Source organism: Garra rufa, chromosome 18, assembly GCF_049309525.1.
Source record: "Garra rufa chromosome 18, GarRuf1.0, whole genome shotgun sequence".
Lineage (NCBI taxonomy): Eukaryota > Metazoa > Chordata > Actinopteri > Cypriniformes > Cyprinidae > Garra > Garra rufa.
The window spans coordinates 26,126,998-26,149,060 of record NC_133378.1 but is presented as its reverse complement, the minus strand read 5'-3'; the positions used below and the strand labels follow the sequence as shown (position 1 = coordinate 26,149,060).

At 39.0% G+C, this 22,063-nt stretch overlaps 1 protein-coding gene across 1 annotated transcript; it reads left to right on the top strand.

Annotated features, from left to right (window-relative positions):
* The first annotated feature begins 3,310 nt into the window (after nt 1-3,310).
* On the top strand, nt 3,311-21,073 carry fignl2 (fidgetin like 2). The gene is made up of 3 exons (XM_073823250.1): nt 3,311-3,439; nt 5,295-5,437; nt 16,653-21,073. Exons 2-3 carry the CDS (start codon nt 5,413-5,415, stop codon nt 18,710-18,712), a joined length of 2,085 nt encoding a protein of 694 aa, XP_073679351.1. The 5' UTR covers nt 3,311-3,439; nt 5,295-5,412; the 3' UTR covers nt 18,713-21,073.
* Nucleotides 21,074-22,063: the final 990 nt, after the last annotated feature.

The window sequence follows — 22,063 nt, the reverse complement described above, 5'->3', positions numbered from 1 at the left end:
ATTTTTCAGGACATTTTCAGGATTATTTGATGAATAGAAAGATCCAAAGATCAGCATTTATTTGAAATAAAAAGCTTTTGTAGTGTTATACAGTTTTATTTAGCAAGGATGCTTTAACTTGATCAAAAAGTGATGATAAAGACATTTATAATGTTACAAAAGATTTTTATTTGAGATTAATGCTGTTCTTCTGAACTTTCTATTCATCAGAGAAACCTGAAGAAATCTACTCAGTTGTTTTCAACATAATAAAAATATTAATAATAATAATACATGTTTTTAAAAGCAAATCAGAATATTAAAATGATTTCTGAATGATCATGTGACTGGAGTATTGATGCTAAAAATTTTGCTTTGAAATAACAGAAATAAATTACATTTTAAAATGTATTCTAATGGAAAACAATTATTTTAAATAGTAAAATTGTACTGTTTTTGCTGTATTTTGGATCAAATAAATGGAGGCTTGGTGAGCAGAAGAAACTACAAATCTTTCTGTTCAAAAACTTTTGACTGGCAGTGTATGTGATCTAGCATTGTCTAGAAATTACTTTTTGGACTCACTTTAAGTTACAATTAATGTTTTGGTACTCACTTTCATTATACAATTCTTTATATATCTATATTTATGAAAGTTCAATTAACAACTACAAGGTTAACAGTCACTGATCAAACAATTTAGATATTTTCTCTAATCTGAGGTGCAAGTTAGACATTTTGATGATATAATATCATATAGTATAACACTTTACAATAGTGTGTCATTTTTTAGCATTAGTTGATGAATTAACTAACATGAACGAACAATGAACAGTGCATTTATTACACAATCTTTGTTAACGTTAGTTAAAAAAATACAGTTGTTAATTTTTTGTTCGTTAGTTCACAGTGCATTAACTAATGCTTGTGATTTTAATAATGCATTAGTAAACACCGAAAATAACATTAACTAAGATTAATGAATGCTATAGGAGTATTGTTCATTCTTAGTTCATGTTAACTAACAAACCTTATTGTAAATCATTACTTTTTTTTTTAACTTTCATCCTTACCCAGTCTGATATTTATTATTTGAACAAAAATACAGTAAAAACTAAAAAGTCATATTCAGGGATGGAAATTAACTTTTTTGTCCCCCGGCCAGTGTGGCTGGTGGATTTCAAAATCTACCAGCCACTAAATGTTTTTACCAGCCACTTTATGATTTTAACCGACAATGTGTAGCTGCATGTGAAAATTAATACCACAAGATTTACTATAGACCTTTTTCCTGAGTAAACGATGAGCGCCGCCATTACGAATTCTAACATCAGATTGAATGCTTTTCTGTTCCGGTTTCCATAGGAACCCGTTCAAATAGCGTCCATCTGTTTTTAATGTAGCTAACGTCCGCTGCTTCGTGTCATCTACACACGTATTAAAGTGAGGCACTGACAAATGACGGTCATTGCCACATTGCCAAGTGATGCCGCTATGGAGCCATGTGCTTTTTAAAAACATTTTGATAGGTTTAACATTAGTTTATTAGCTCAGAATATACCCTAATTTGACTAGAAACAATGCAGACCGGAAATGCAAAGCATTCTTTCAGTTAAGAGTCAGACTTACTTCCGTGTTCAGGAAAAACGTCTATACTTGAGCAGTTTATTTAATCTCAAGTCTCAATAAAATACTGACATTTTCACCGAATTTTTCTATCATGATACAGAGCTATCTTCACAACTACACAACTTATAGCCCACATACTATAACAGCCTAGATATTTTATGTAGCCTAATTTGCGCGCATTGGGGAGTCGCTCTCTAAACGCAGGGTATTAAAGTTGCTTTTGAATGCGTGTGCGCGTTTTATTTTTGGTTTGGTTTTTACTATAGCGTGAAACTCTCGGCAGCGTAGAGCGTGCATTCTAAAATACAAGAGATTACTGAACAAAACCATTTGGATGGACACCAACGGGATTTTGAAAAGCGTGTCCCCAGTGGAAATTACGCCCCTGTGTGAGTGGAACTCTGCCGCTGAGTTATCATCTGATGTGAATGAATGCCGCATTGTACAGTATATTGAGAAAGACGCGCCATGAATTGCATCTGACAGAATGTGCTCTGTAGCACGAAATACAATATATTTCTTCAAAAGCAGACTGTAAAGATATTTTAACAGACCTCTTAATGCCTGTGATGTATCGCCACATTTTTTTTGAAGGTGTGCCTCCGCTGAAAGTGTCCACCGTCGTCTTCTTCTTCGTGTATTTTAACGGCAGTTCGCAACCAACGTTAAGGTGCATTACCGCCTCAAGCCGTCCGGTTGAAGTATGTTATTTTTATTTACCCGCCACGGTGGCCGGTGGGTGAAGCGAGTTTACCCGCCACAACACAAAATCACCCGCATTTGGCTGGTGGCGGGTGCTAATTTCCATCCCTGGTCATATTGTTAGATATTATTGTCATGCCACTAAAACATACTTAAATGGAAAAATTGAAAATAATCCTTCGGAAATCATTCTAATATGCTGTTTTTCTGCTCAAGAAACATTTCATAATATTATGAATGTTGAAAACAGTCATGCTGCTTAATATTTTGTGGATTTTTAGGATTCATCTTTGATGAATAAGTTTAAAGTTCAGAAAGTTCAAAGTTAACAGCAGCATATATTTGAAATAAACATATTTTTTAACACTGTATGTCTTTACTGTCATTTTTAATGAGTTCAATGCATCCTTGCTGAATAGAATGATTATTTTTATATTAAAAACATTTAAAAAATGTCAAAGTCAGTTTAACAACTATACAAATGAAAGTCTGTGATCTAGAATTGTCTGGAAATGTCATGTTGAATTCACTTTAAGTTTGAATTAAAGTTCCAGTACTGATTTGAAACATGTGATGTAGTTTGACAATATAATGTTTACCATATATAAAGCATTGCCCAGTATTTGAAAATCACCAGTAGGTAATTTCACAATTTTCGACCAAAATAAACATCTTTACGCTAATTCCCTCAGGGAGCTGAGCCTCTGCCTTTCCCTCCACCACAGCTAGCCTTCTCTCTCTGTATTTCTCTCTCAGAAAAAGAATACAAGCCTGCACTCCAAGCATGATTGGTCAGCTGCCCCCACCCCATAGTCCTCCTCTCATTCTCTCTCTCTGCTTAAATAGTTTTAACAAAAAATAGAGAGAGAGAAAGAGAGAGAGAGAGAGGGAGAGAGAGAGAGAGAGGGAGGGAGGGGGATGGGGAAAGCTGGGGGAGGGTAATTGTGTGTGTGGGTGCTCTGTTGTTACTGGTTGGGAGGGAAAGAGAGAGGGAGAGAGACAGACAGAGACAGAGTTGAGTCGTGTCCCATATGTGGAAAAAAGCATAGTACTGCACACACGAGCCTGTCTGCTCCAGGGATTATCTAACTGATTTTAAATCTGATGTGGAAAATGCAGGCATGATTAGGTGAGTCTACTTTAATATTAAACTGAACACTTTGCTGCTGTTGCCAGTGTTCTACTCTGAAGCTGAAGCTGTAAATGATTGAAAGTCTTAACTCTGCATTGCATTGCACTGTCCTCTACTTCTCCTGATAGCCTGTGCTCGTCTTCTGCTTGACTCCGTTTCATTGCATTCTCCCTCCTTTAATGTGAAACAGCCTCTTCTGCATTCCCCGCACTGCATGCAGGTGTCGGATTTTAAGCGTACGGCTCTTCACGTCTGCATGTGTGTGCATGTGTTGGGTATATAGATGTGTCAGCCTTCATTCTCAGCAAGTTTAGAGGTTGTTGGTTTAGGATAATCTTTCGGTCTCTGAGCAAATGTAAAAGGATCCATGATTTAGTTTGAACATTTTTATAAAGCATCATCCTGGAATTAAGTTTTTGGAGTTTTTCTGTTCTTAGCTGATTTATGACAGTGTTAGTTTTACACAGTTTCTAATTTTTAATCATCAAACCAGAAGTTATATGAACTGTAAGTGAACATCTACATAAAATATACTATATTAAGTAAATCAGTATTTCTAATTTTGTCATTACGCCAGCAGTTACATAAACTGTAAGAGAAAATCTACATACAAATATGCATTATTAACTGAAGTTTTATTCGTTTTTCAATTTTTGTTGTAAAACCAGCAGTTCCATGAACTGTAAGAGAACATATACATAAAACATCCTATATTACTAGTACAATAAACTATTACCAATTTACACTCTTAACAATAAAGGCTCCAAATGAGTTTTTTGCTGTGATGCCATAGAAGAATCATTTTTACTTCCCCAAAGAACCTTCAGTGAACAGTTCTTAAAATAACCCTTTTGAAAAACATTTTTTAGTTTCTACATTTAAAGGTTCCATGGATGTTCAAGGTTCTTCATAGAACCATCGATGCCAATAAAGAACCTTTATTTTTAAAGGTGCAGGTTCAGTAATAAACTGACCATTAAAACGCTTGTGTGATTTAAAAAATATTTAAACATTACCAAAAATAAATTCTGTTCATGTAACATGGTGTATATCATTATTTAATGTTTAATTTTGTAATGAATGGAATGTCAGTTGCCATTTCATTTCGTGAAAGCAGAGCTAGAAGCCACACTGTTTGACTCGCGTTATTATGTAATATTTTTCATTCATGTGTGAGCTTTTCTGCACGCTCACTTGAGAAAGAATGACGCTCTCCTTTGGGACCCACCAAAAAAAGTGTTGAATTTTTCAAACATTTATTATTATTTTTAGATTATTAAGTCTTAGCGTTTTCATTTCCAAGATTATCATTTGCAATACCAATATGATAGTAAAATTAAAAACAATATATATTATTGTTGTTTGCATATTTTAATTTTCATCCTTTTTGTGGTTCCCAATATAGTTGTTTATTTTGCATCTGTCATAGCAAGAAAAGAGAGATAATTGAAGTGGGAGAGTGTGTGGCTAGGGATGAAATGAGCTTAATTTTGTGAAAGCATGCTCTCTGCTGCTGTTATGAGGCGAGGAGAACGGCTATGGTATGCATGGTGCTTTTTGTCAGGGAGATTTAGAAAGCCCTCTTTAGAAGCTGGACACAGCCATACAATCAGCTTAATGCCTGTGTGCAGGCTCTTAATGAATACCCCGTGTGTGTTCGGCCCACAGTGAGAGTGCCTGTGTCCATGACTGTTTCACTCTTGTCTAAAACTGAGATGACGCCTTTGAAGGTCTTGATTGTTGGTCGCACATTCCTCATGTTCATGCATTAGAAACTTTGTTTACATTTAAAAAATTATGCAATGCAATGTATGTGTATATGATGGCCATTCACCCCTCCTTTTTTTTTCAGGAGCACAATTTTTTAGAGTCCCAATGTGAGTACAGGCCAGCGATGGACTACAGCCGTATAGACGCTAACCTGGGTTTCACCGCAGAACTGTTACCGTAATCGAGACCAGATCCGCAGAATGCTGAGTCCCATTGTTCCCTATAGTAAGTTTAACATATTTGACATTCAAACCAAATGCAATAAATAGCTCAGTCAACACTACTTAAGTATTTAGTTTGTTGGTAAACCAGTTTGAACAATGGTGCATTTTAAAAACAAAATGTTTTTAAAATGTGTCTCTTCACAATGTTTTAATCCACTTTTTTAGCTGAAGTATATGTCATGGTTGGTAGGACAGGTGTGGAGGGTGAGCTGATGGCTCTACCAGGAGAAACCCTGTGGTTCTGCCAGTGTCATCTCACCATGATTAACCACCAGTGTCCAGCTTACTAGCACAGTTACTTCCTCTATCTCTGTTTTTTTCTGAATCTTTCTTTCTGTTCTTCTCTTCCCCCTCCTCACTGTTCTCGACTGACCTAATAACTGACGTGTCCAGTTTTAGCCCCCATTCCTAACCCCCCTGCCAGGCTTCATTTGAGCTCCGCTCTGGCCCTCTCCAAAACAGCATTGTTTGTAGGCCAGCATGGGGTTTCTTCCCCCAGTTCTGCCTGAAGAGATGCTTTTTTCTCCACTCTTTAGCTCTTCTTCTCTGTGCTTTATAGGCATGACAGTTACATGAAAAGAGGGAGGGAAATCAAACTAAAGGACCAAGGCACCTCAATTTAAGATGTAATCATGTATTAATGAGTCGCCGGCTTGAATACCTTTCAGCTGGCTTTTGCTAGGTTGTTGCATCAACCGATTACCATTGACGTCTAATATGGTGTTATAATTTCATTTAGCGAGGCATTCAGAGGACTTTTGTCAAATGTTTTCCAATTGTTTTGATATTCCTTTTTTCTTTTTTCTTTTTTTGAAGAAAACGTATATTGATGAAGGGAAAAGGTTTCAAAATCAATACTAATGATAATTCCACTTTTCCTTAGAAGTTGATCCTCAGAAATTGCACACAAAGAAACATTTTAAAACAAATAGAAATTATGGTTTATGTCTGGATGTACCATTTTAGTTATTCTGTTGCAAATTCTTGAAGATGAGTTGTTAAAAAGCCACATTCTTGCTTTGGATGAAGTGATATGACCATAATAGCTGTCAACAATCTATGTTTACTTTCTTATATGTGATTTTGGACCACAAAACCAGTCGTAAGGGTCAATTTTTTAAAATTGAGATTTATACATCATATTAAAGCTGATTAAATGTTAGGATAGGACAATATTTGGCAGAGTACTGTTTGAATATCTGGAATCTGAGGGTGCAAAAAAATCTAAATATTGAGAAAATCAATTTTTACTATAGGAAATTTACAAAATATCTTCATGGAACATTCTTTACTTAATCTTTACTTAATATGCTAATGATTTTTGGCATAAAAGAAAAATTTATCATTTTGACAATGTATATGGCTATTGCTACAAATATACCAGTGCTACTTATGACTTGTTTTGTGGTCCAGGGTCACATATTTCCTTTATCATAGTCCTTTATTTTATTTATTATGTACAACTTTAAAATAAAACACACACATTAAAATCTAATATAAATTTGCAATATATATTTAAAATTTTAGATTTAAAAATTAATCAAATGTTTGGGGTCAAGATACTTTTTAAATTTTAATCATTCAATTGCATTAAATTGATCAAAAGTGACAGTAAATACATTTATAATGTTCAAAAATATTTGCTAATTCAGATAAATTATGTGCAAAAACTTTTAAAAATCAAATTTAGTGTGTACATAAATGATGTATTGATTTATATTTATAATTTGTTATGAAAGTTATCCTTGTCCTAGTATAACGAATCAGTAATAGTTTTTAAATCCAAAGCAAAAACGCTTTTTAATACTCGTTTTTGTTTGCTGTCTAGTTGTTCTCTTTGCACACTTTATTTACAAAAATGTCACAAAGCCCTGTCAGAATATTTTGAATTCTTTGAGGATTTGGACAGTTGTTAATGTGTTGTTTAGTGTACACACCTATTAGCCCCTAATTTTAGATGGCTAATGTCACAGATCCAGATTTTCCAGCGCTGCAGCATGCATTTGAATTTAGAAACTGGTCCGCTTGTTTCTAAAGTTTGATGCTTGTGGACTGTACATATGTGTGTGACTGTTTCCCTGAATGTCTAGTGTGATATTAGGACAGCACACAAAGGTGTTAGATAACCCTCCTGTTTACTCTTTAAGCTATTAAACCCAGGCAAATTCCTTTTTCTCACGGCCGTTCCCAGTCCTGATATTTCCTTTCCTTTTCTCATAAGTCGCCTGTGTTGGAGTCAGGTGAATGTAGGGCAGCTTATGTGGTATAGATGTGAATAGTGTCACATCCATGCTGGAATTTTCTTTGAGCATTTCTGACATCGGTGTTTATGTTTGACTCGAGAGGACAGGCATTTTTGTACTCTACATGCACATTTGAGGATTTAGTTTGATGTCTGTCACACGCATCTCAATGCATTCACAATGATAAGTGGTGCTCTGATGAGCACATAAAAACCGCAAACTTAAGAGCGTTCAGAGCTAAAGGAAATCTGAGAGAGATTCCTGGGGCCATGGATACTCCTGGAGGGATTTGGTGCAAAGAATCTGTAATCTGCACTTCAAACACACCCTTAAATCAGTCCCAGGCCAGCAGCCCATGAGTGCTCTAACTCTTGTTGCTCGGGGGCCCTGCTGTCCAGCATATTCCTTGTTTAAAGAGAAACAAGCACAGCCTTAGCTCTCTCTCGCTTTCCTATGACCTCATTTCTTCTCTTCTCCACACTAAAGGCCCAAGCCGAAGAAGCACTCTAATTGCATCTGTTAAGTCATTAAGGCTTTGAGTTCGTTCTATGGGAATGGGCGCGCTGGATGCCTCAGAAGAAGCGATTAACGACGAGCATCCAACACATCTATTCTAATGAGAGCGACGGGGTGAATGCAGCTCTGGAGGGGCATGCGGACCCTTGAGTAAACAGGCAAGGTGCTGAAGTGTTTGTGTGAATGAGCGTGGGGTCATTAGCTGCGGGTGTGAATGGACTTTAATTAGCCCGCAGTGTAGTCAGTGAGATGGAAGAGAAATGCTGGCTGTAGGAAAAGGGGCTTGGAGATACACAGTCTGCCCGGGACCCCCCGCCTCTGCTCATCATCTCACCATCGTTGAAGACAGCTCATTAGGCCCGTTGCTGCCACAATTACGCTTCCAATTAAGTTCCGGACTTCTGAGGGTTATTGTTCGCCAAGCTTCTCTGCTCCGAGATATTCCAAGGTATCCCTCAAAGGACTTGTCCGTGGTTCTCTAATTTAAGATATAGTTCAGTCTGAAGTGAAAACTGTGTCATCACCTTTACTGTATGTTGTTTCAAACTTGTATGACTTCAAAACAGTAAGTAAAATGTTGCAGTGTTCCATGATGATTTTGGACCCCATTGACTTTCATTATATGAACAAGACAGTTGAAATAATCTTCAAAAGATATTTAAAGCATATTTCTCACAGAAGCTATTCCGTAACAGTAGAGCATTTTGCTAGCAATGCAACACAAAGGTGATGGATTTGATTAAGAAAAAAAGCAAGACAAAATAAGTGTAAATAAATTTAAATGTTAAAGTCCTACAGGTTTAGAACAATATGAGAAAATATTTATTTTCGGGGGAACTATCTGTATAAGCTGGAATGAGTTTTTACAAATCAGGCATTTGCGTAACATCACATAATATATGTGTTGCATCCAGTGCAGTGTTAGTTTTGTATAATTTATGTACTATTATAGTTTTTGTTAATAATTTGAATTACTATTGTTTTATATTTTGCTTTCAGTTGAATTTTTTGTAATTATACTAGTTTTTGTCTATATTATTGTCTATATTTGTTTATAAAGATACTTTGTAAATTTCTACCGTAAATATATTTGAAACTTAATATTTGATTAGTAATATGCATTGCTGAGATCTTCATTTGGACAACTTTAAAGGCAATTTTTTCAATATTTTTTTTTATTTTTTTGCACCCTCAGAATTTAGATTTTCAAATAGTTGTATCTCGGCCAAATATTGTCCGATCCTACCAAACCATACATGAATGGAAAGCTTATTTATTCAGGTTGATTATTCAGATGATGAAAAACTTATGACTGGTTTTGTGGTCCATTGTCACATATTATGTCTATATAGTTGTATTAAGTTTTAGTACTTCAGCTTAAACTAAACAAAAATAAGAAAAATTGCCTTTTTATTTCAGTTAATATTTATTTCAAAGAATTATTATTAGAGTTTCAGTTGCGTTTAACGATAATAAACCAGATCCATTCCAAGTCATATCTGTGAGAGCGCACACAGAAAATCCCAACACGCTTGTAGGGTCATTAAATAAAGCGGCCAGGGAATTCGAGATAGGGTACCGCAGCGCAGTCCGGGAACTCAATGAGGGGGCAGGGTGGAAAGGAAGGAGGGAGAGGGGGGAAAAAGAGAGATTGAGAGAAGGGGATGGAGGAGAACAGGGGGAGATGGAGGAGAGATTGGGTAAGAGAGACAGATGGAAGGGGGTGATTGGTCATCACACAGCCTTAGGACAGCTGTTCTTTGATATATTAGTGGACACAATGACCTAAACCTGGCCTGCGGACATAGAAAATAGGAACCCTGTTTTTCTTCAAAGGGAGGGGTGCCAGGCATTTGGCTATTTGTGGACAAGAATTAGCTTAGTCAGGGGGATGGGGATGCTATTTCTAAAATTATAAGCATCCAATCATTCATTCAAACCACCAAGGATGTGAGTTTCTCTCATTTTTAGTCTAAAACAAGCCGAAACATCCACTAACTATACCCACAGATCACAGATATTGCTCTTGACGATATGCACTTTCATTATTTCAAACTTTAAAAAGATGTCTACAAATGTATTCAGATAATTTTATCATTAGTAATAGCTTACATTACGTAATGCACTTGTCACATTGCTGATTTTTCATTATTCCTACACTGACTCAATATTTACTGTAGTCATCAACAAGAACCAACGGATTGCAACGCTTACAGTGTCCCAAAAGGCCAAGCAATAACACCTTCAAAGCTGAGAGGCTATGGACTGCAGCTCAAATGGAGAACTAGTGAGAGAGAGAGAGAGAGAGAGGGTTGAGAGATGAAAAAAAATCAGATCCTTCACTGCCACTCTAGCAGATAGGCTCCTTCCTCTAGGGACCCCACGGGGCCCAGCTGAAAAGAGCCACGGCGTCTGGCAGTGCGCTGAGGAGCAGGTGTGAAAACTCGTAAGGCCCACCGCCTCTTCTGCCATTACATCTTTTTAGACCCATGAAAAGGGAGCAGATGAGCAGAAAGAAAGAGCAACAGAAAGAGAGATCAAGTTAACCACACTGCTGTAACTAATGCATCAATTTATGAAAAATGTCATAGTTATGGGCTATTATGTATGCCTTGTAAATTATAAAGAGCTGTTGTCAGGATTTTTGAGTGGATCTCGCACTTACACACTTATTTGATTTTTTTTAATGCTTATTTGTTGTGCATCACTAGGCTTTTTAGCCAAAGGAAAACAAAACATTTTGAGAACTAGATATTTGCTAGGGTTTATTCGAAGCCATTTTTCATATTTTTTTAGTTATTTGTTATTTATGAATTTAAAATATAACCTGAATTTGATTTAGAATAACTACTATAAAGGCTCTGCATGACTTTAAAGTGTCCGATAGGCTTTATCATCGACATTTTGCAATCCCTCTGCCCAAAGCATTGATTTAGAGACGTCTGTACACGGAATACAAATCAGCTGATGATTAGAACACAGGGTGCCATCTTATCTGCACCGAGGTGATTAATTCATGTAAACACAATCCTCCCTCTGCACTCTTTTCAACCAGATCTACTCTTTCTCCCTCTCTCTCTCTCTCTCCTTCATCTTTATTCTCTCTTGAAAGAGCCCTTCTTCTGTGGCATCTGCGTTCTTCAAAGGGACTTCCACACATACCAGCACTGTGGGCTGAAGTTTCAGGACATAATTCCTAACAGGATGCTCACTGTTCAACCGTACAACTACTTCTTTTAGGTTGTTTTGATGTTTAACTGACAGGGACGGATAGTAATTCAGCAAATTCCCAGGGTAGCTGAACGCAAGTATACTCTCGTCTTTGTGCTGTTTCGTTGAAGATGCAAACGGTGTTTGTAGATTTAGATTTGAATATGCAATGAGGGGGGTGTTTGTGGTAGATAAACCTACTTAAATCTATGTGTGGGGTTTAGGGAGTGGGTGCCCACAATAATGCCTGATTGGATTGATTCAGGCTGCTCCTGTTTACAACTGGCCCCTGTGCAATCTGCCTGGTTTAATGGCCCCATGTCCCAGAAGGCTTGTTGCATCCATGTAGGTTTTGTTCCTCAGGGCAGGAAAACAAAAGTGACGCGGCCTGAAAGTGCACACGGACCCCTGGGGAGCTGTGAAAAGCTGAGCATCCTACGGCAGCCTGGCTTGTTCGGCTCTCACATTGCAGAACCTTCTGCTCCGGCAACCTGCTAGTGGTCAAGTCATATAATTATAACTAATATTTTGGTTATCCTAACTTTATTCGTTGTTTTATTCAGTTCGCATCTGTGCTGGCGCACACAAACAAACACACGCGCACATCTCCCTCAATAAATCCCAGGACTGCACAAAGGCTGTCAGCACGCTGCTGCTGAATAGATTAATAAGATTTCCATAATTAGGCAGGCCTCTGACAATAGGATCCCTCAGCTTTTGTCTCAGGACCAACAGGATTGTCAGGCCAGGAGGATGTCTGCTGGATGGGCTGTGTAACAATGGACACACAGACAGTAAGGCGACCAGTGGAAACATCTGTCTCCCTGCCAGCCTCGAACCCGCACAGAGCCACCACGGCAAACCACTCGTCGCGGTTCACACAAAGCAACGGCCGGGAGCTCCCATGCGGACAATGAAGTTTTGTTTAAAGGGCCCTTGGTTTCTTAATCCACACAGCCCTCCTCTGTTTACTCCAGCCTCTCGTGTTAATGACGTGAGGTTAGAACTGGTCCTGTGGCCGTAATTTAGGCATATTTGTGTGAGAGTCTGGTTGTGTCCATGTCAAGGTGAAAAATTATATTTTCTTATATCTTATATCTTAATTACCTGTTCAATGCAATTTCTGTTTTTCTAATTTCTAATTATTTATGACCCTGGTCTTAAGTAGCACAACTATATTTGTAGCTATACATTGTATGGGTCAAAATGATTGATTTTTAATTTATGCCAAAAATCATTAGGATATTAAGTAATTATATCAAAACTTAATTTCTGATTAGTAGTATGCATATTAATTTGGACAACTTTTAAGGCGATTTTCTCCATATTTAGATTTTTTTTGCACCCTCAGATTTCAGATTTTCAGATGTAAATCAATTTCAATCTCCAAAAAAGTGATCCTTATGACTGGTTTTGTGATCTAGAATCACATTTATGTTTGTTTAAAGGTGCACTTGATAATTTTTCCCTCATTATAAGTTTAAAAAGAATTCATTAGTTTTGTTTTACTGCAACTAGCAACATTTTTACAATACTATCTGTAACTGAAAATTTAAACAAAGTTAATAAAGTATTAGCCAACTGCTATATTAGCCACGGCAAAAAAATACAAAGTGCAGTGCACCATTAAATTTGATAATTGCTTCTTTCTTTGTATAAAATAAATTTAAATCCTTAAAGTGTGTGTGTGTGTGTGTGTGTGTGTGTGTGTGTGTGTGTGTGTATATATATATATATATGTATGTATGTATATTAGGGGTGGGCATAGATTAATTTTTTTAATCTAGAATAATCTAGATTAAATCTTGGAATTAATCTAGATTAATCTAGATTAAAATGGCTAATTTGAATTCTGCTGAAGGCATTCAGAATATGTGTGCTACCCAAATAATGACTAAAAGTAAGTCTTCGAGAACGGGCCAGGTGGCGCATTAGATCAGGCGCTCATCTCCTGTTTCCAAAATGCATCACAAACTGCTTGACAATTGCATTTACAGCATAATTACCTATACAAACTTGTGTAACCATGTACTTCTGCGCAAAAGGCTGCACGACGTGCGCGTTGCCGCTAAATACACAGACGCGCACGGGCATGGATTTCTGCGTGCATAGTCTTCCATTAAACTGCGTTGCTTTTAGAAGCGTCAATTCAGTTGTTGCATATAGTTTAATGTCTTTATTTCGGGATTATCAAAGTAAAATATAACTCACGTGCCCCAGTAAAAAGGGTCTAGCAACGCAGCTGCCCTGAAGCGGCTTCATAGTTGCATCCATGTTTGCACGTCTCATTTGATGTGGTATTTTCACAGAAGTTGAAGACTCGTTCTCGCCCCCTACAGTGCAATTCGACTAGGTATACGTCATCCGCGCTAAAATATCAAGGTGAAAGTCATCATATCTTGCGTAGTTTAGACCCAGCTCCCAACCCAACTTTGAGAATAGATTAACGGCGATATTTTTTTTATCGCCCGATAAGAGTCTCACGTTAACGCAGCACGTTAACGCCGATAACGGCCCACCACTAATGTATATATATATGTATGTATATGTGTATATATATATATATATGTGACTGGGGCTACATCTAAATGTGACCCTTAACCACAAAACCAGTCATAAGGGTAGATTTTTTGAAATTGAGAATTAAATAAGCTTTCCATTGATGTATGGTTTATTAGGATAGGACAATATGTGGCCAAGATACTGTTTGAAAATCTGGAATCTAAGGGTGTAAAAAAAAAAACTAAATATTGAGAAAATTGCCTTTAAAGTTGTCCAAATGAATGATTCTTGGCAATGCATATTACTAATCAAAAATTGTGTTTTGATGTGTTTACGGTAGGAACTTTACAAAATATCATCATGGAACATGATCTTTACTTAATATCTTAATGATTTTTGCCATAAAAGAAAAAAAAATCTGTAATTTTGACCCATACAATGTATTTTTGGCTATTGCTACAAATATACACATGCTACTTAAGACTGGTTTTGTGGTCCAGGGTCACATATATCAAAACCCATCATCTCACTCCTTATTGGCATATTTCATAAAGTATTCCTTGTCTTGATTCTGACATTTATTCACAGAAATAAATAGCCTTCAGTGGCCATTTGCACTTCTGCTGGTGTAATTGGACCATCTATTCTCAAATGCCCAGAATGAGTTAATCTCAGCAGCTGTGGTGATTTAAATAGAAACACAGATTAAATCACATCTAGATTATTAGAGTCCCTGTTGAGGCGTAGCTCTAATTGCAGACCAGCTCATCTGTGGTTTATTTCATGCTAATGGATAGCATTTTAATTTGGTAGTGAGACGCTGCTTCTTCTTGAAGCAGCCTGCTCCAAATGGCACTTCCATGTCCGGTTTGGCTTTCCCATGTGTTTAGGTGCACACACACACTCATGTATATTGATGGAGTGGACAGCAGTTTGGCCGCCTGAATGACTTCCCTAATGTCAAGCCCCATCCTCTCAGATAGACTCATGCGCGTGCATGCACACGCACACACGGTGGCCGGAGTGCCTGCTGTCCATTCCCCCTCCTCCTCCTCCTCTACCCGTTGCAGGTTTTATGAGCTCCCCTGGGCTGCCATCCATCTCTGTCACACACTGGCCCCATTATTGTGCTCCATACAGCACTTCACAAACCAGCCTGCAGATGGGATTTTCCTGCTGGACATATACTGTTTCTACCGACTGGACAATGACCAAATGCTTTACCTGTGTTCAAATTCTGAGGTTTTTGTATTTTATCTTGTTTTTATATTAGAAACCAGCACTAAGGTGCTGGTTTGGACGTTGGACGCTATATATATGAATATGAAGGACATGGTAATCCAATGGCCATCTGGTCTGTTGGTGTGATCTTTTGGAATAAATAGCGGGCGTAATCTGAAGACACACATGAGAAGGTTTGGCAACGGGAGGGGCAGGAGTTCGAGAAACAGAAAGAGCACACAAAGGGGGAGGGCCAAGTTTTTGGGAGAAAAAGAGTAAGGGGGAACATAGCATACAGAACCGAAGCTTGATTTAAATGGCAGTAAAGCAGCAGCTTGCACACTCTGACAGAAGTGTGAATAACGAATCATTGCTTTCTCCTCAGATTGCAGCCTATGATGAAGATTTGCAGTTTATTCTTTTTACCTCCTCATTTCCCCCTTTAGCCCTCACCCCAGGCTGATTCCTGACAGTTCAATAATGCCAAGCTATGTGTGGAATTTAGCTAATGCCTCTGGAAGGAGCAGTTGCAGACCCTCATGAAATGGCTGGTTTTAAAACAACTCTCTGCTCCATGAAATTCTCAAGACCAAGAGAAAAAACAAGTTATAACAGTTTGAGATACCACTGAAAAATATTGTTTTTATGCTTTTATGCTAAAAATGTTATGCTTTTATGATGCATTGTGATGGTTCGTTTTAGAATTTATTTTCTTAAAGTGCCTTTGAAATAATGCTGTCAAGTGTATTGCACTTTTAGAAGCTCAGAAAACCTCAGAAGGAAGGGAATTTGTGTTATGGGGGGGGGGAGGGACAGGGCGGAGACTGGGAAAAAACACTTTATTTTGTATTCAGATTTATTTTTCCTCTTGTGCATTAAGATCCCCTTTATATTAGGCCAGCATAATTAATCACAGGAAAGTGGTGCTGGAGATAGCCAGAGGAAAGGGCATTCCACACTCCCAGTGCTTCATGGGAAGTGGCCGATGAATAGCACAACTATTTTATCCACCAGTCCCAACCCCCCCTGTTTCCCCGAAATCGTCCCCTCCCTCTCCCCCTCTGTTCCTTCTTCCCTCTCTTTCCCTCCCTCTGTCAAGCTGGCCACAGAGGCCTTTTGGAGAATTGCTTTGTGGATGAACTGTGGTGGTGGGAGGGGATGTATTGAGGGAAACATGCACAGGGTGATAACAGTTTCTCCTCTGGGAGAACTGCAGATGGCAACACAAGGCTGCTACATGGCTGTGGGCTTGAAAGGAGCAAATTCACAGCCCTTCTCTTTTATACATGCTGGAGAAAAAGAAAGGCTCCCTCTGCGTGCATGCACAATACTGAAAGAGTCCTCTCACCAGGCAAAAAAACACACTATACAATCAGCCATAATGTGACTTTAGTCTTTATATAAAAAATAATAATAAATTAAAAAAAAATCTGATTTGTAAATGGTATGAACGCATGCTGTGTGTATATATATATATATATATCAAGTTCTTGCACAAATCTGACAAATCATTCTCTCCGGCAGGCCTATTGAAGATGCACTGGAACCCGGAGCATGCACAGCCCCTGAGCCAGTGGCCTGAGCAGCATTTGGACGTGTCGTCCACCACCTCATCCCCTGCCCACAAGTCTGAGCTCTACCCCAGCCGCAGCCGTGGCTCCTACAGCTACGCCTGGGCAAATGATGACATCTCAGCCCTTACTGCCTCCAACCTGCTGAAGCGCTATGCTGAGAAGTACTCTGGCATGCTAGACTCACCATATGAACGCCCTTCTGTGGGCACGTACCCTGAGCCTGGAGCCTTTGGGGCCCTTAACGGAGGCCAGAAAAGCGAACTGGAACCTTGGCCTCTTACGCACAGCACTGACGGGGGGTATAACCCCTTGGTGCCTCCTTCATCTCATGATGGTCTGTCGGGACCAAAGGTGGTTCCCACATCAGCAGGCCCACCAGGCTCGGGCAACGTGTCAGCAGTTAATAGCAACCTTTCGGACTCGGGATACAGCGGGAGCAGCTCCTGCAGTGGGCCCCATTCCAATGAGTACCCGCCCAGTTACAATGGCACCTACCTCTCATCAGGGTACTGTCCCCAACCCAGTTCAGCACTTCCACCAGCCTCGTTACATGCCCTTCAGCCTAGCCCCACACTTCTCCCCAGTTACACACCTTCTACCCCTGTGTATAACTACCCCCCTAGCACCTACCCTCACCAGACTAGCCTTGCTCCTAGCTACACCCATCCAACAGCCCCTTACATCCCTTCGGGCATAGCCGCCCCCTCTCCACTTCCATCAAGACCCACAGTGGTTGGTGGCAGCTATGGCTATCAGAACAGCAGTCTAGGGGGTTCAGAGCCTGGGGGCTCTCTGAAGAGAAAAGCATTTGAGATGACCCTGGATGAGGAAGATGGAGACAGTGGACGGTATAGGAAATACGGCTATGACCCCATAAAAGCTGGGGGAGATTCTCCATACGGAGTCACGGATAAAGCTGAGTGCCGTGGGAATGGCTTTGGAACAGGCAACACAGATCCTCAAGCCTTTAAGCCTAGTAAACCTTCATCTCAGTCGAGCCTGGAAGGAGATGAAGTGGGGAAGTACAGTGGGCTAAAGCCCATGGTTTCACCAACATATGGAGCCGCAGGGGACTACAGTCCACCAGCAGCCATGACTGGGGAGAACGGAGGTGCGGAGCAAGGCTTCTCCCAGCATCGTTCACAGAAGCGCTCTGATCCCGTAAAAAGCATAGAGCCCCGAATGCTGGAGCTAGTAAGCCAGGAGCTGCAAGATTGCAGTCCAGCTTTGCTTTGGAGTGAACTGGCTGGGAACTGTCACATCAAGGCAGCGCTAGAGGAGGATGTGCTGTGGCCTATCCTGCGGCCCAACCCTGCCATCCGCCCACCCAGAACCGCCCTGCTGTTTGGCCCTCAAGGAGGGGGCAAAACCACACTGGTACGATCCATGGCGTCTCAACTGGGTGCTACATTCTATAGGCTGAGCTGTGCAACTTTGGCCTCTAAATTGAAAGGAGAAGCAGAGCAACTTCTTGTTACTCTGTTCTCGGTGGCAACGGCCCGACAACCTGCGGTGGTGCTGCTGAGCGAGGTGGAGGCCGTTGAGGAGGAAGGTCTCAGACAGCAACTGCAGGCCCAGCTGGAGAAGATTCAACATGGTCAGAGCAGCCTGGTTCTGGTTGTGTGCACCACAAGACGACCTGATTTGATCAAAGATCCCCTTCTGCGCTGCTTCTCCAAGCGTTACCACATAGGCCTGCCAGATGGAAACACACGCAGGCATGTGCTTCTGCAGGCGCTGGCGCCCCAAGGCTGCAGTCTGGGTGAACGGGAGATGTCAGCAGTACTGCAGCGCTCAGAAGGCTTCTCCGTCTGGGAGCTGCTGCAGCTCTGCCAGCAGGCTCTGGCATCGGCTTCTGCCTCTGCACCCGTGCCCTTGCACGGCCTCCCTTCATCCCTTTCTTCCCCTACCCTCCAAGACTTTGAAAATGCTTTCTGCAAGGTACGCCCTCACAGCACCCCCAAAGAACTGGACACTTGTATGGAGTGGAGCAAGGTTTATAGCCACTGAGTACCTAGTCAGCCACTGGTTGGGGACTGCAAAATGTTTTTCTTTCTTTTTTTAAACTACTTGTTGCAGCCAAAAGAGTGGGACTTGAAATTAGTGTTTATGGTGGGGAGGCATTTTGGATTGAATGCATTTAATCTAGGGAACATGCCATGGTGTATTGTTTTTCTATAAATATACATATACTTTATTTTTTCCCAAAGAAATGAAATATTAGGCCTTTCTTGAAGGGGCATTTATTAGTTGCTTGGCATATCTGATAGAAAGTCTGAATTATATTTTGGAATTTCACTGGAATTCCAATTAGCCTTGATCCTGGACTAAACCTGGAGGTTATAGATAACTTGACTTTTCCTAAAAAAAAACCCCCGTTAGTTACAACTCTCAGGATCCTATTTATTGCCAGTCCACTCCAGTGGCGTTGTATTATTTGCATTGATTTACTTTAAAGATCATTTGGTGTTAAAGGGCTTAGGATATATCAAAACTACTTTATTTGTACCAAAAATGCTCACCAACATTATAATGTCCAAGTCACAGCATTCACCAAAATATATTTACTGTTATGCAACCTCTTAGGGAAGAAAGCAACAGTATTTTACAAAGTTGATTGTTTTAGGCCGCGGTCATATCTTGTGCACTTTGTCAAAATGGTCATTTTACCAAAAGAGTATGCATTGCTACCCAAAAAGTATTAAAATGCTAATCCATAAAAAGTCAGATAATAGAAAGACAGGATTTTATTGTTGGTACACTTCTTTCAGAACACTTGTATTTTCCCAAATACAATAATATGTAAACAACCCATCACATTCCTCACAATCTCGTGAGAGCCTTTACTCAGGACCCTCAAAAACACAAAAACAAGCAAGCAAGGGTCCATGAATGACTATTTTCTCTCTTCTGCTTTACTCAGTTTATTTTATTAGTATATGTAGTCTTGTTTGAAATACTCAGGAAGAATTTCTTTACCTCAGAAATGATAAATAAAGAATGTATGTAATCTTAGGGTCTTAGTAGTAAGCATTGAGGTTGGAGGTGAGCAACAGACCTGACACAGACCTGTATACACACTGCATCTGTGCTGTTACCTCTTAGGTGAAACTTGAAAATGCTACAAAGACAAACAATGAATGTAATTCAGGTATTTCAGAGAATATCTGATGCCATAAATCCATGTTTTTAACTCTCTATGAAAACATTTTCCCTTATCCTTACCCTTTATTTTTGATGTAGATTTTGATGGAGTGATGATTGTCTTCATGAAGTGTTATTGTAGATGGCAAACCAGATTTGGATTTTGTTGGACAAACTGTTTTCAGAAACCAAGGCATATGTCATTGAAGTACTTCAGGAGCAAAAAAGAAACAGCCCAAAGATCAGAATGAGAATGTTTATATATATATATAATTGGCAGCTAATCATGTCTAATCATAAATTGTGTCACACCATCATGTATAATGTATACAAATTGTTAACACGCTCATCATGTAGACAATCCAGATGGAGCAGCCTCTACCAATGTTTAAAATATACATAAAAGTTGTATGGAGTGATCAGATGTCTTCAAATCACCACTGCGCAAGAAACCGAGATTATTGAGTTTATTTATATTGTCTGTAGATTGGCTTTTGTGGATTGCTGAATTTTGATTGACTGTGATGTAACAGCTTTACCCCCAGCACACCCCATGCTCTTAGCACAATGGTTTGTCCCCTTGGTTGCTGGCCCTGTACAGCCATGTGGTGAGCTGGTTTCCCATCCCCCGTTTCTCTATCTTACACACAGCCTTTTGGAGAAGCCATATTCTGACTGATATCTAGTAACCCTATAGCACTGTTCGGCTCTTCAAGTACAGCTGGTGGCTTCACTCATGCCACACAGGTCAATCAGAATGACCCCAGGAGCACATATTGATCAGTGCCGAAGAGGCAAGAACCTACAGAACCTGGCAGACTCAGGGACATCCATCACACACAAATACATCACCTTGTGTAGAAAAATTCAGCACAGATTTCAGTAAATTCAAACTGAAATACACCGTTTTTAATCAGATATCATAGGCAAATACAGATATTACTCAGTATTATAGATACAGAGCAATTTAACAGTTTGTCCAACAAAATTGTCATTAATTAGCTGTTTTGAATCTATTAGTACAGTAACTTTGTTCTTGGATCTTGTTCTTGTACATTTTCTGTAACCATTTCTACCTCATTTTTGCAGCATATTGTACATGAAAATATTTATTTCATGTCTTTTTTTGATGTCTGTTATAAAATGATAATGTTCTTGAACTGTAATGGTCTACCTCAGAAAAGACTGTATTTTAAGAAAAAAGGTATTACATAATATTAAAGAGAATATGTCGAAAATCTTCCATGACTCATCTTTCCGTACAGTACATGTCAAGTAGTAGATTGTAAAGGTGAATTGCCTTCACTTTACATGCACATGATTTCTATAAAGATTTGTGGGATATTGAAGGTCATGTCTATTCTACACTCACAGAAAAAAAGGTACAAAAGCTGTCACAGGGACAGTACACTCTTAGAATAAAGGTGCTTTAAAAGATTCTTCACAGTGATGCCATAGAAGAACCATTTTTGGCTCCAGAAAGAACCATTAAGTCAAAGGTTCTTTAAAGAACCATCTCATTTTTTATTATCTGAAGAACCTTCTTTCGCCACAAAGAAAATTCTTCAGCTGTTAAAGGTTTTTTATGGAACCATTTAGACAAAAAAGGTTCTATGGCATCGTGAAGCATCTTTATTTTTAGGAGTGTATTTTTTTTTCAAACGTACACTTTTGTACCTTTTAGGTACCAATATAGCCTTCTGAAAAAGTGCCGCCTCAGTGACAGCTTTTGTACTTCATAAACCAAATGGCATTAAAATTATTATAATTATTTTAATAAGTGTATATTTGCTTGCAGTTTTTGCATATGAGATAATTTGAGCTGGCCAATTCAATAAATGGAAGGGACCTTTTTTCATAGTTTAGTACTATGTTGCTTAATTTCAGTTTGTGTTTAATGATCAGGTGTGCCTTCAGGGTGGAGTGTCAAATAAAGGTGCTCTGTGGTCAAGGGTTCAATTTGAAAAGCTAGATAATTAATCTTATGGCTGGATGAAATATAGTCCATACAGATATGATGGGAATTGGCTTAATTACTTATATGTTATTGCAACCGTTGTGTTAAACTATAGGATATACATCAAAACACTGACCCTCCACATAACCCTCATTAAGTCCAATGCATTTTCTAGTATGGAGATGAATCTGGTATTTAATGTAAAGTGCTGATGGATGCTGATGATTAAGTCTTTGATTAAGATGAATATTGCAGGGTTA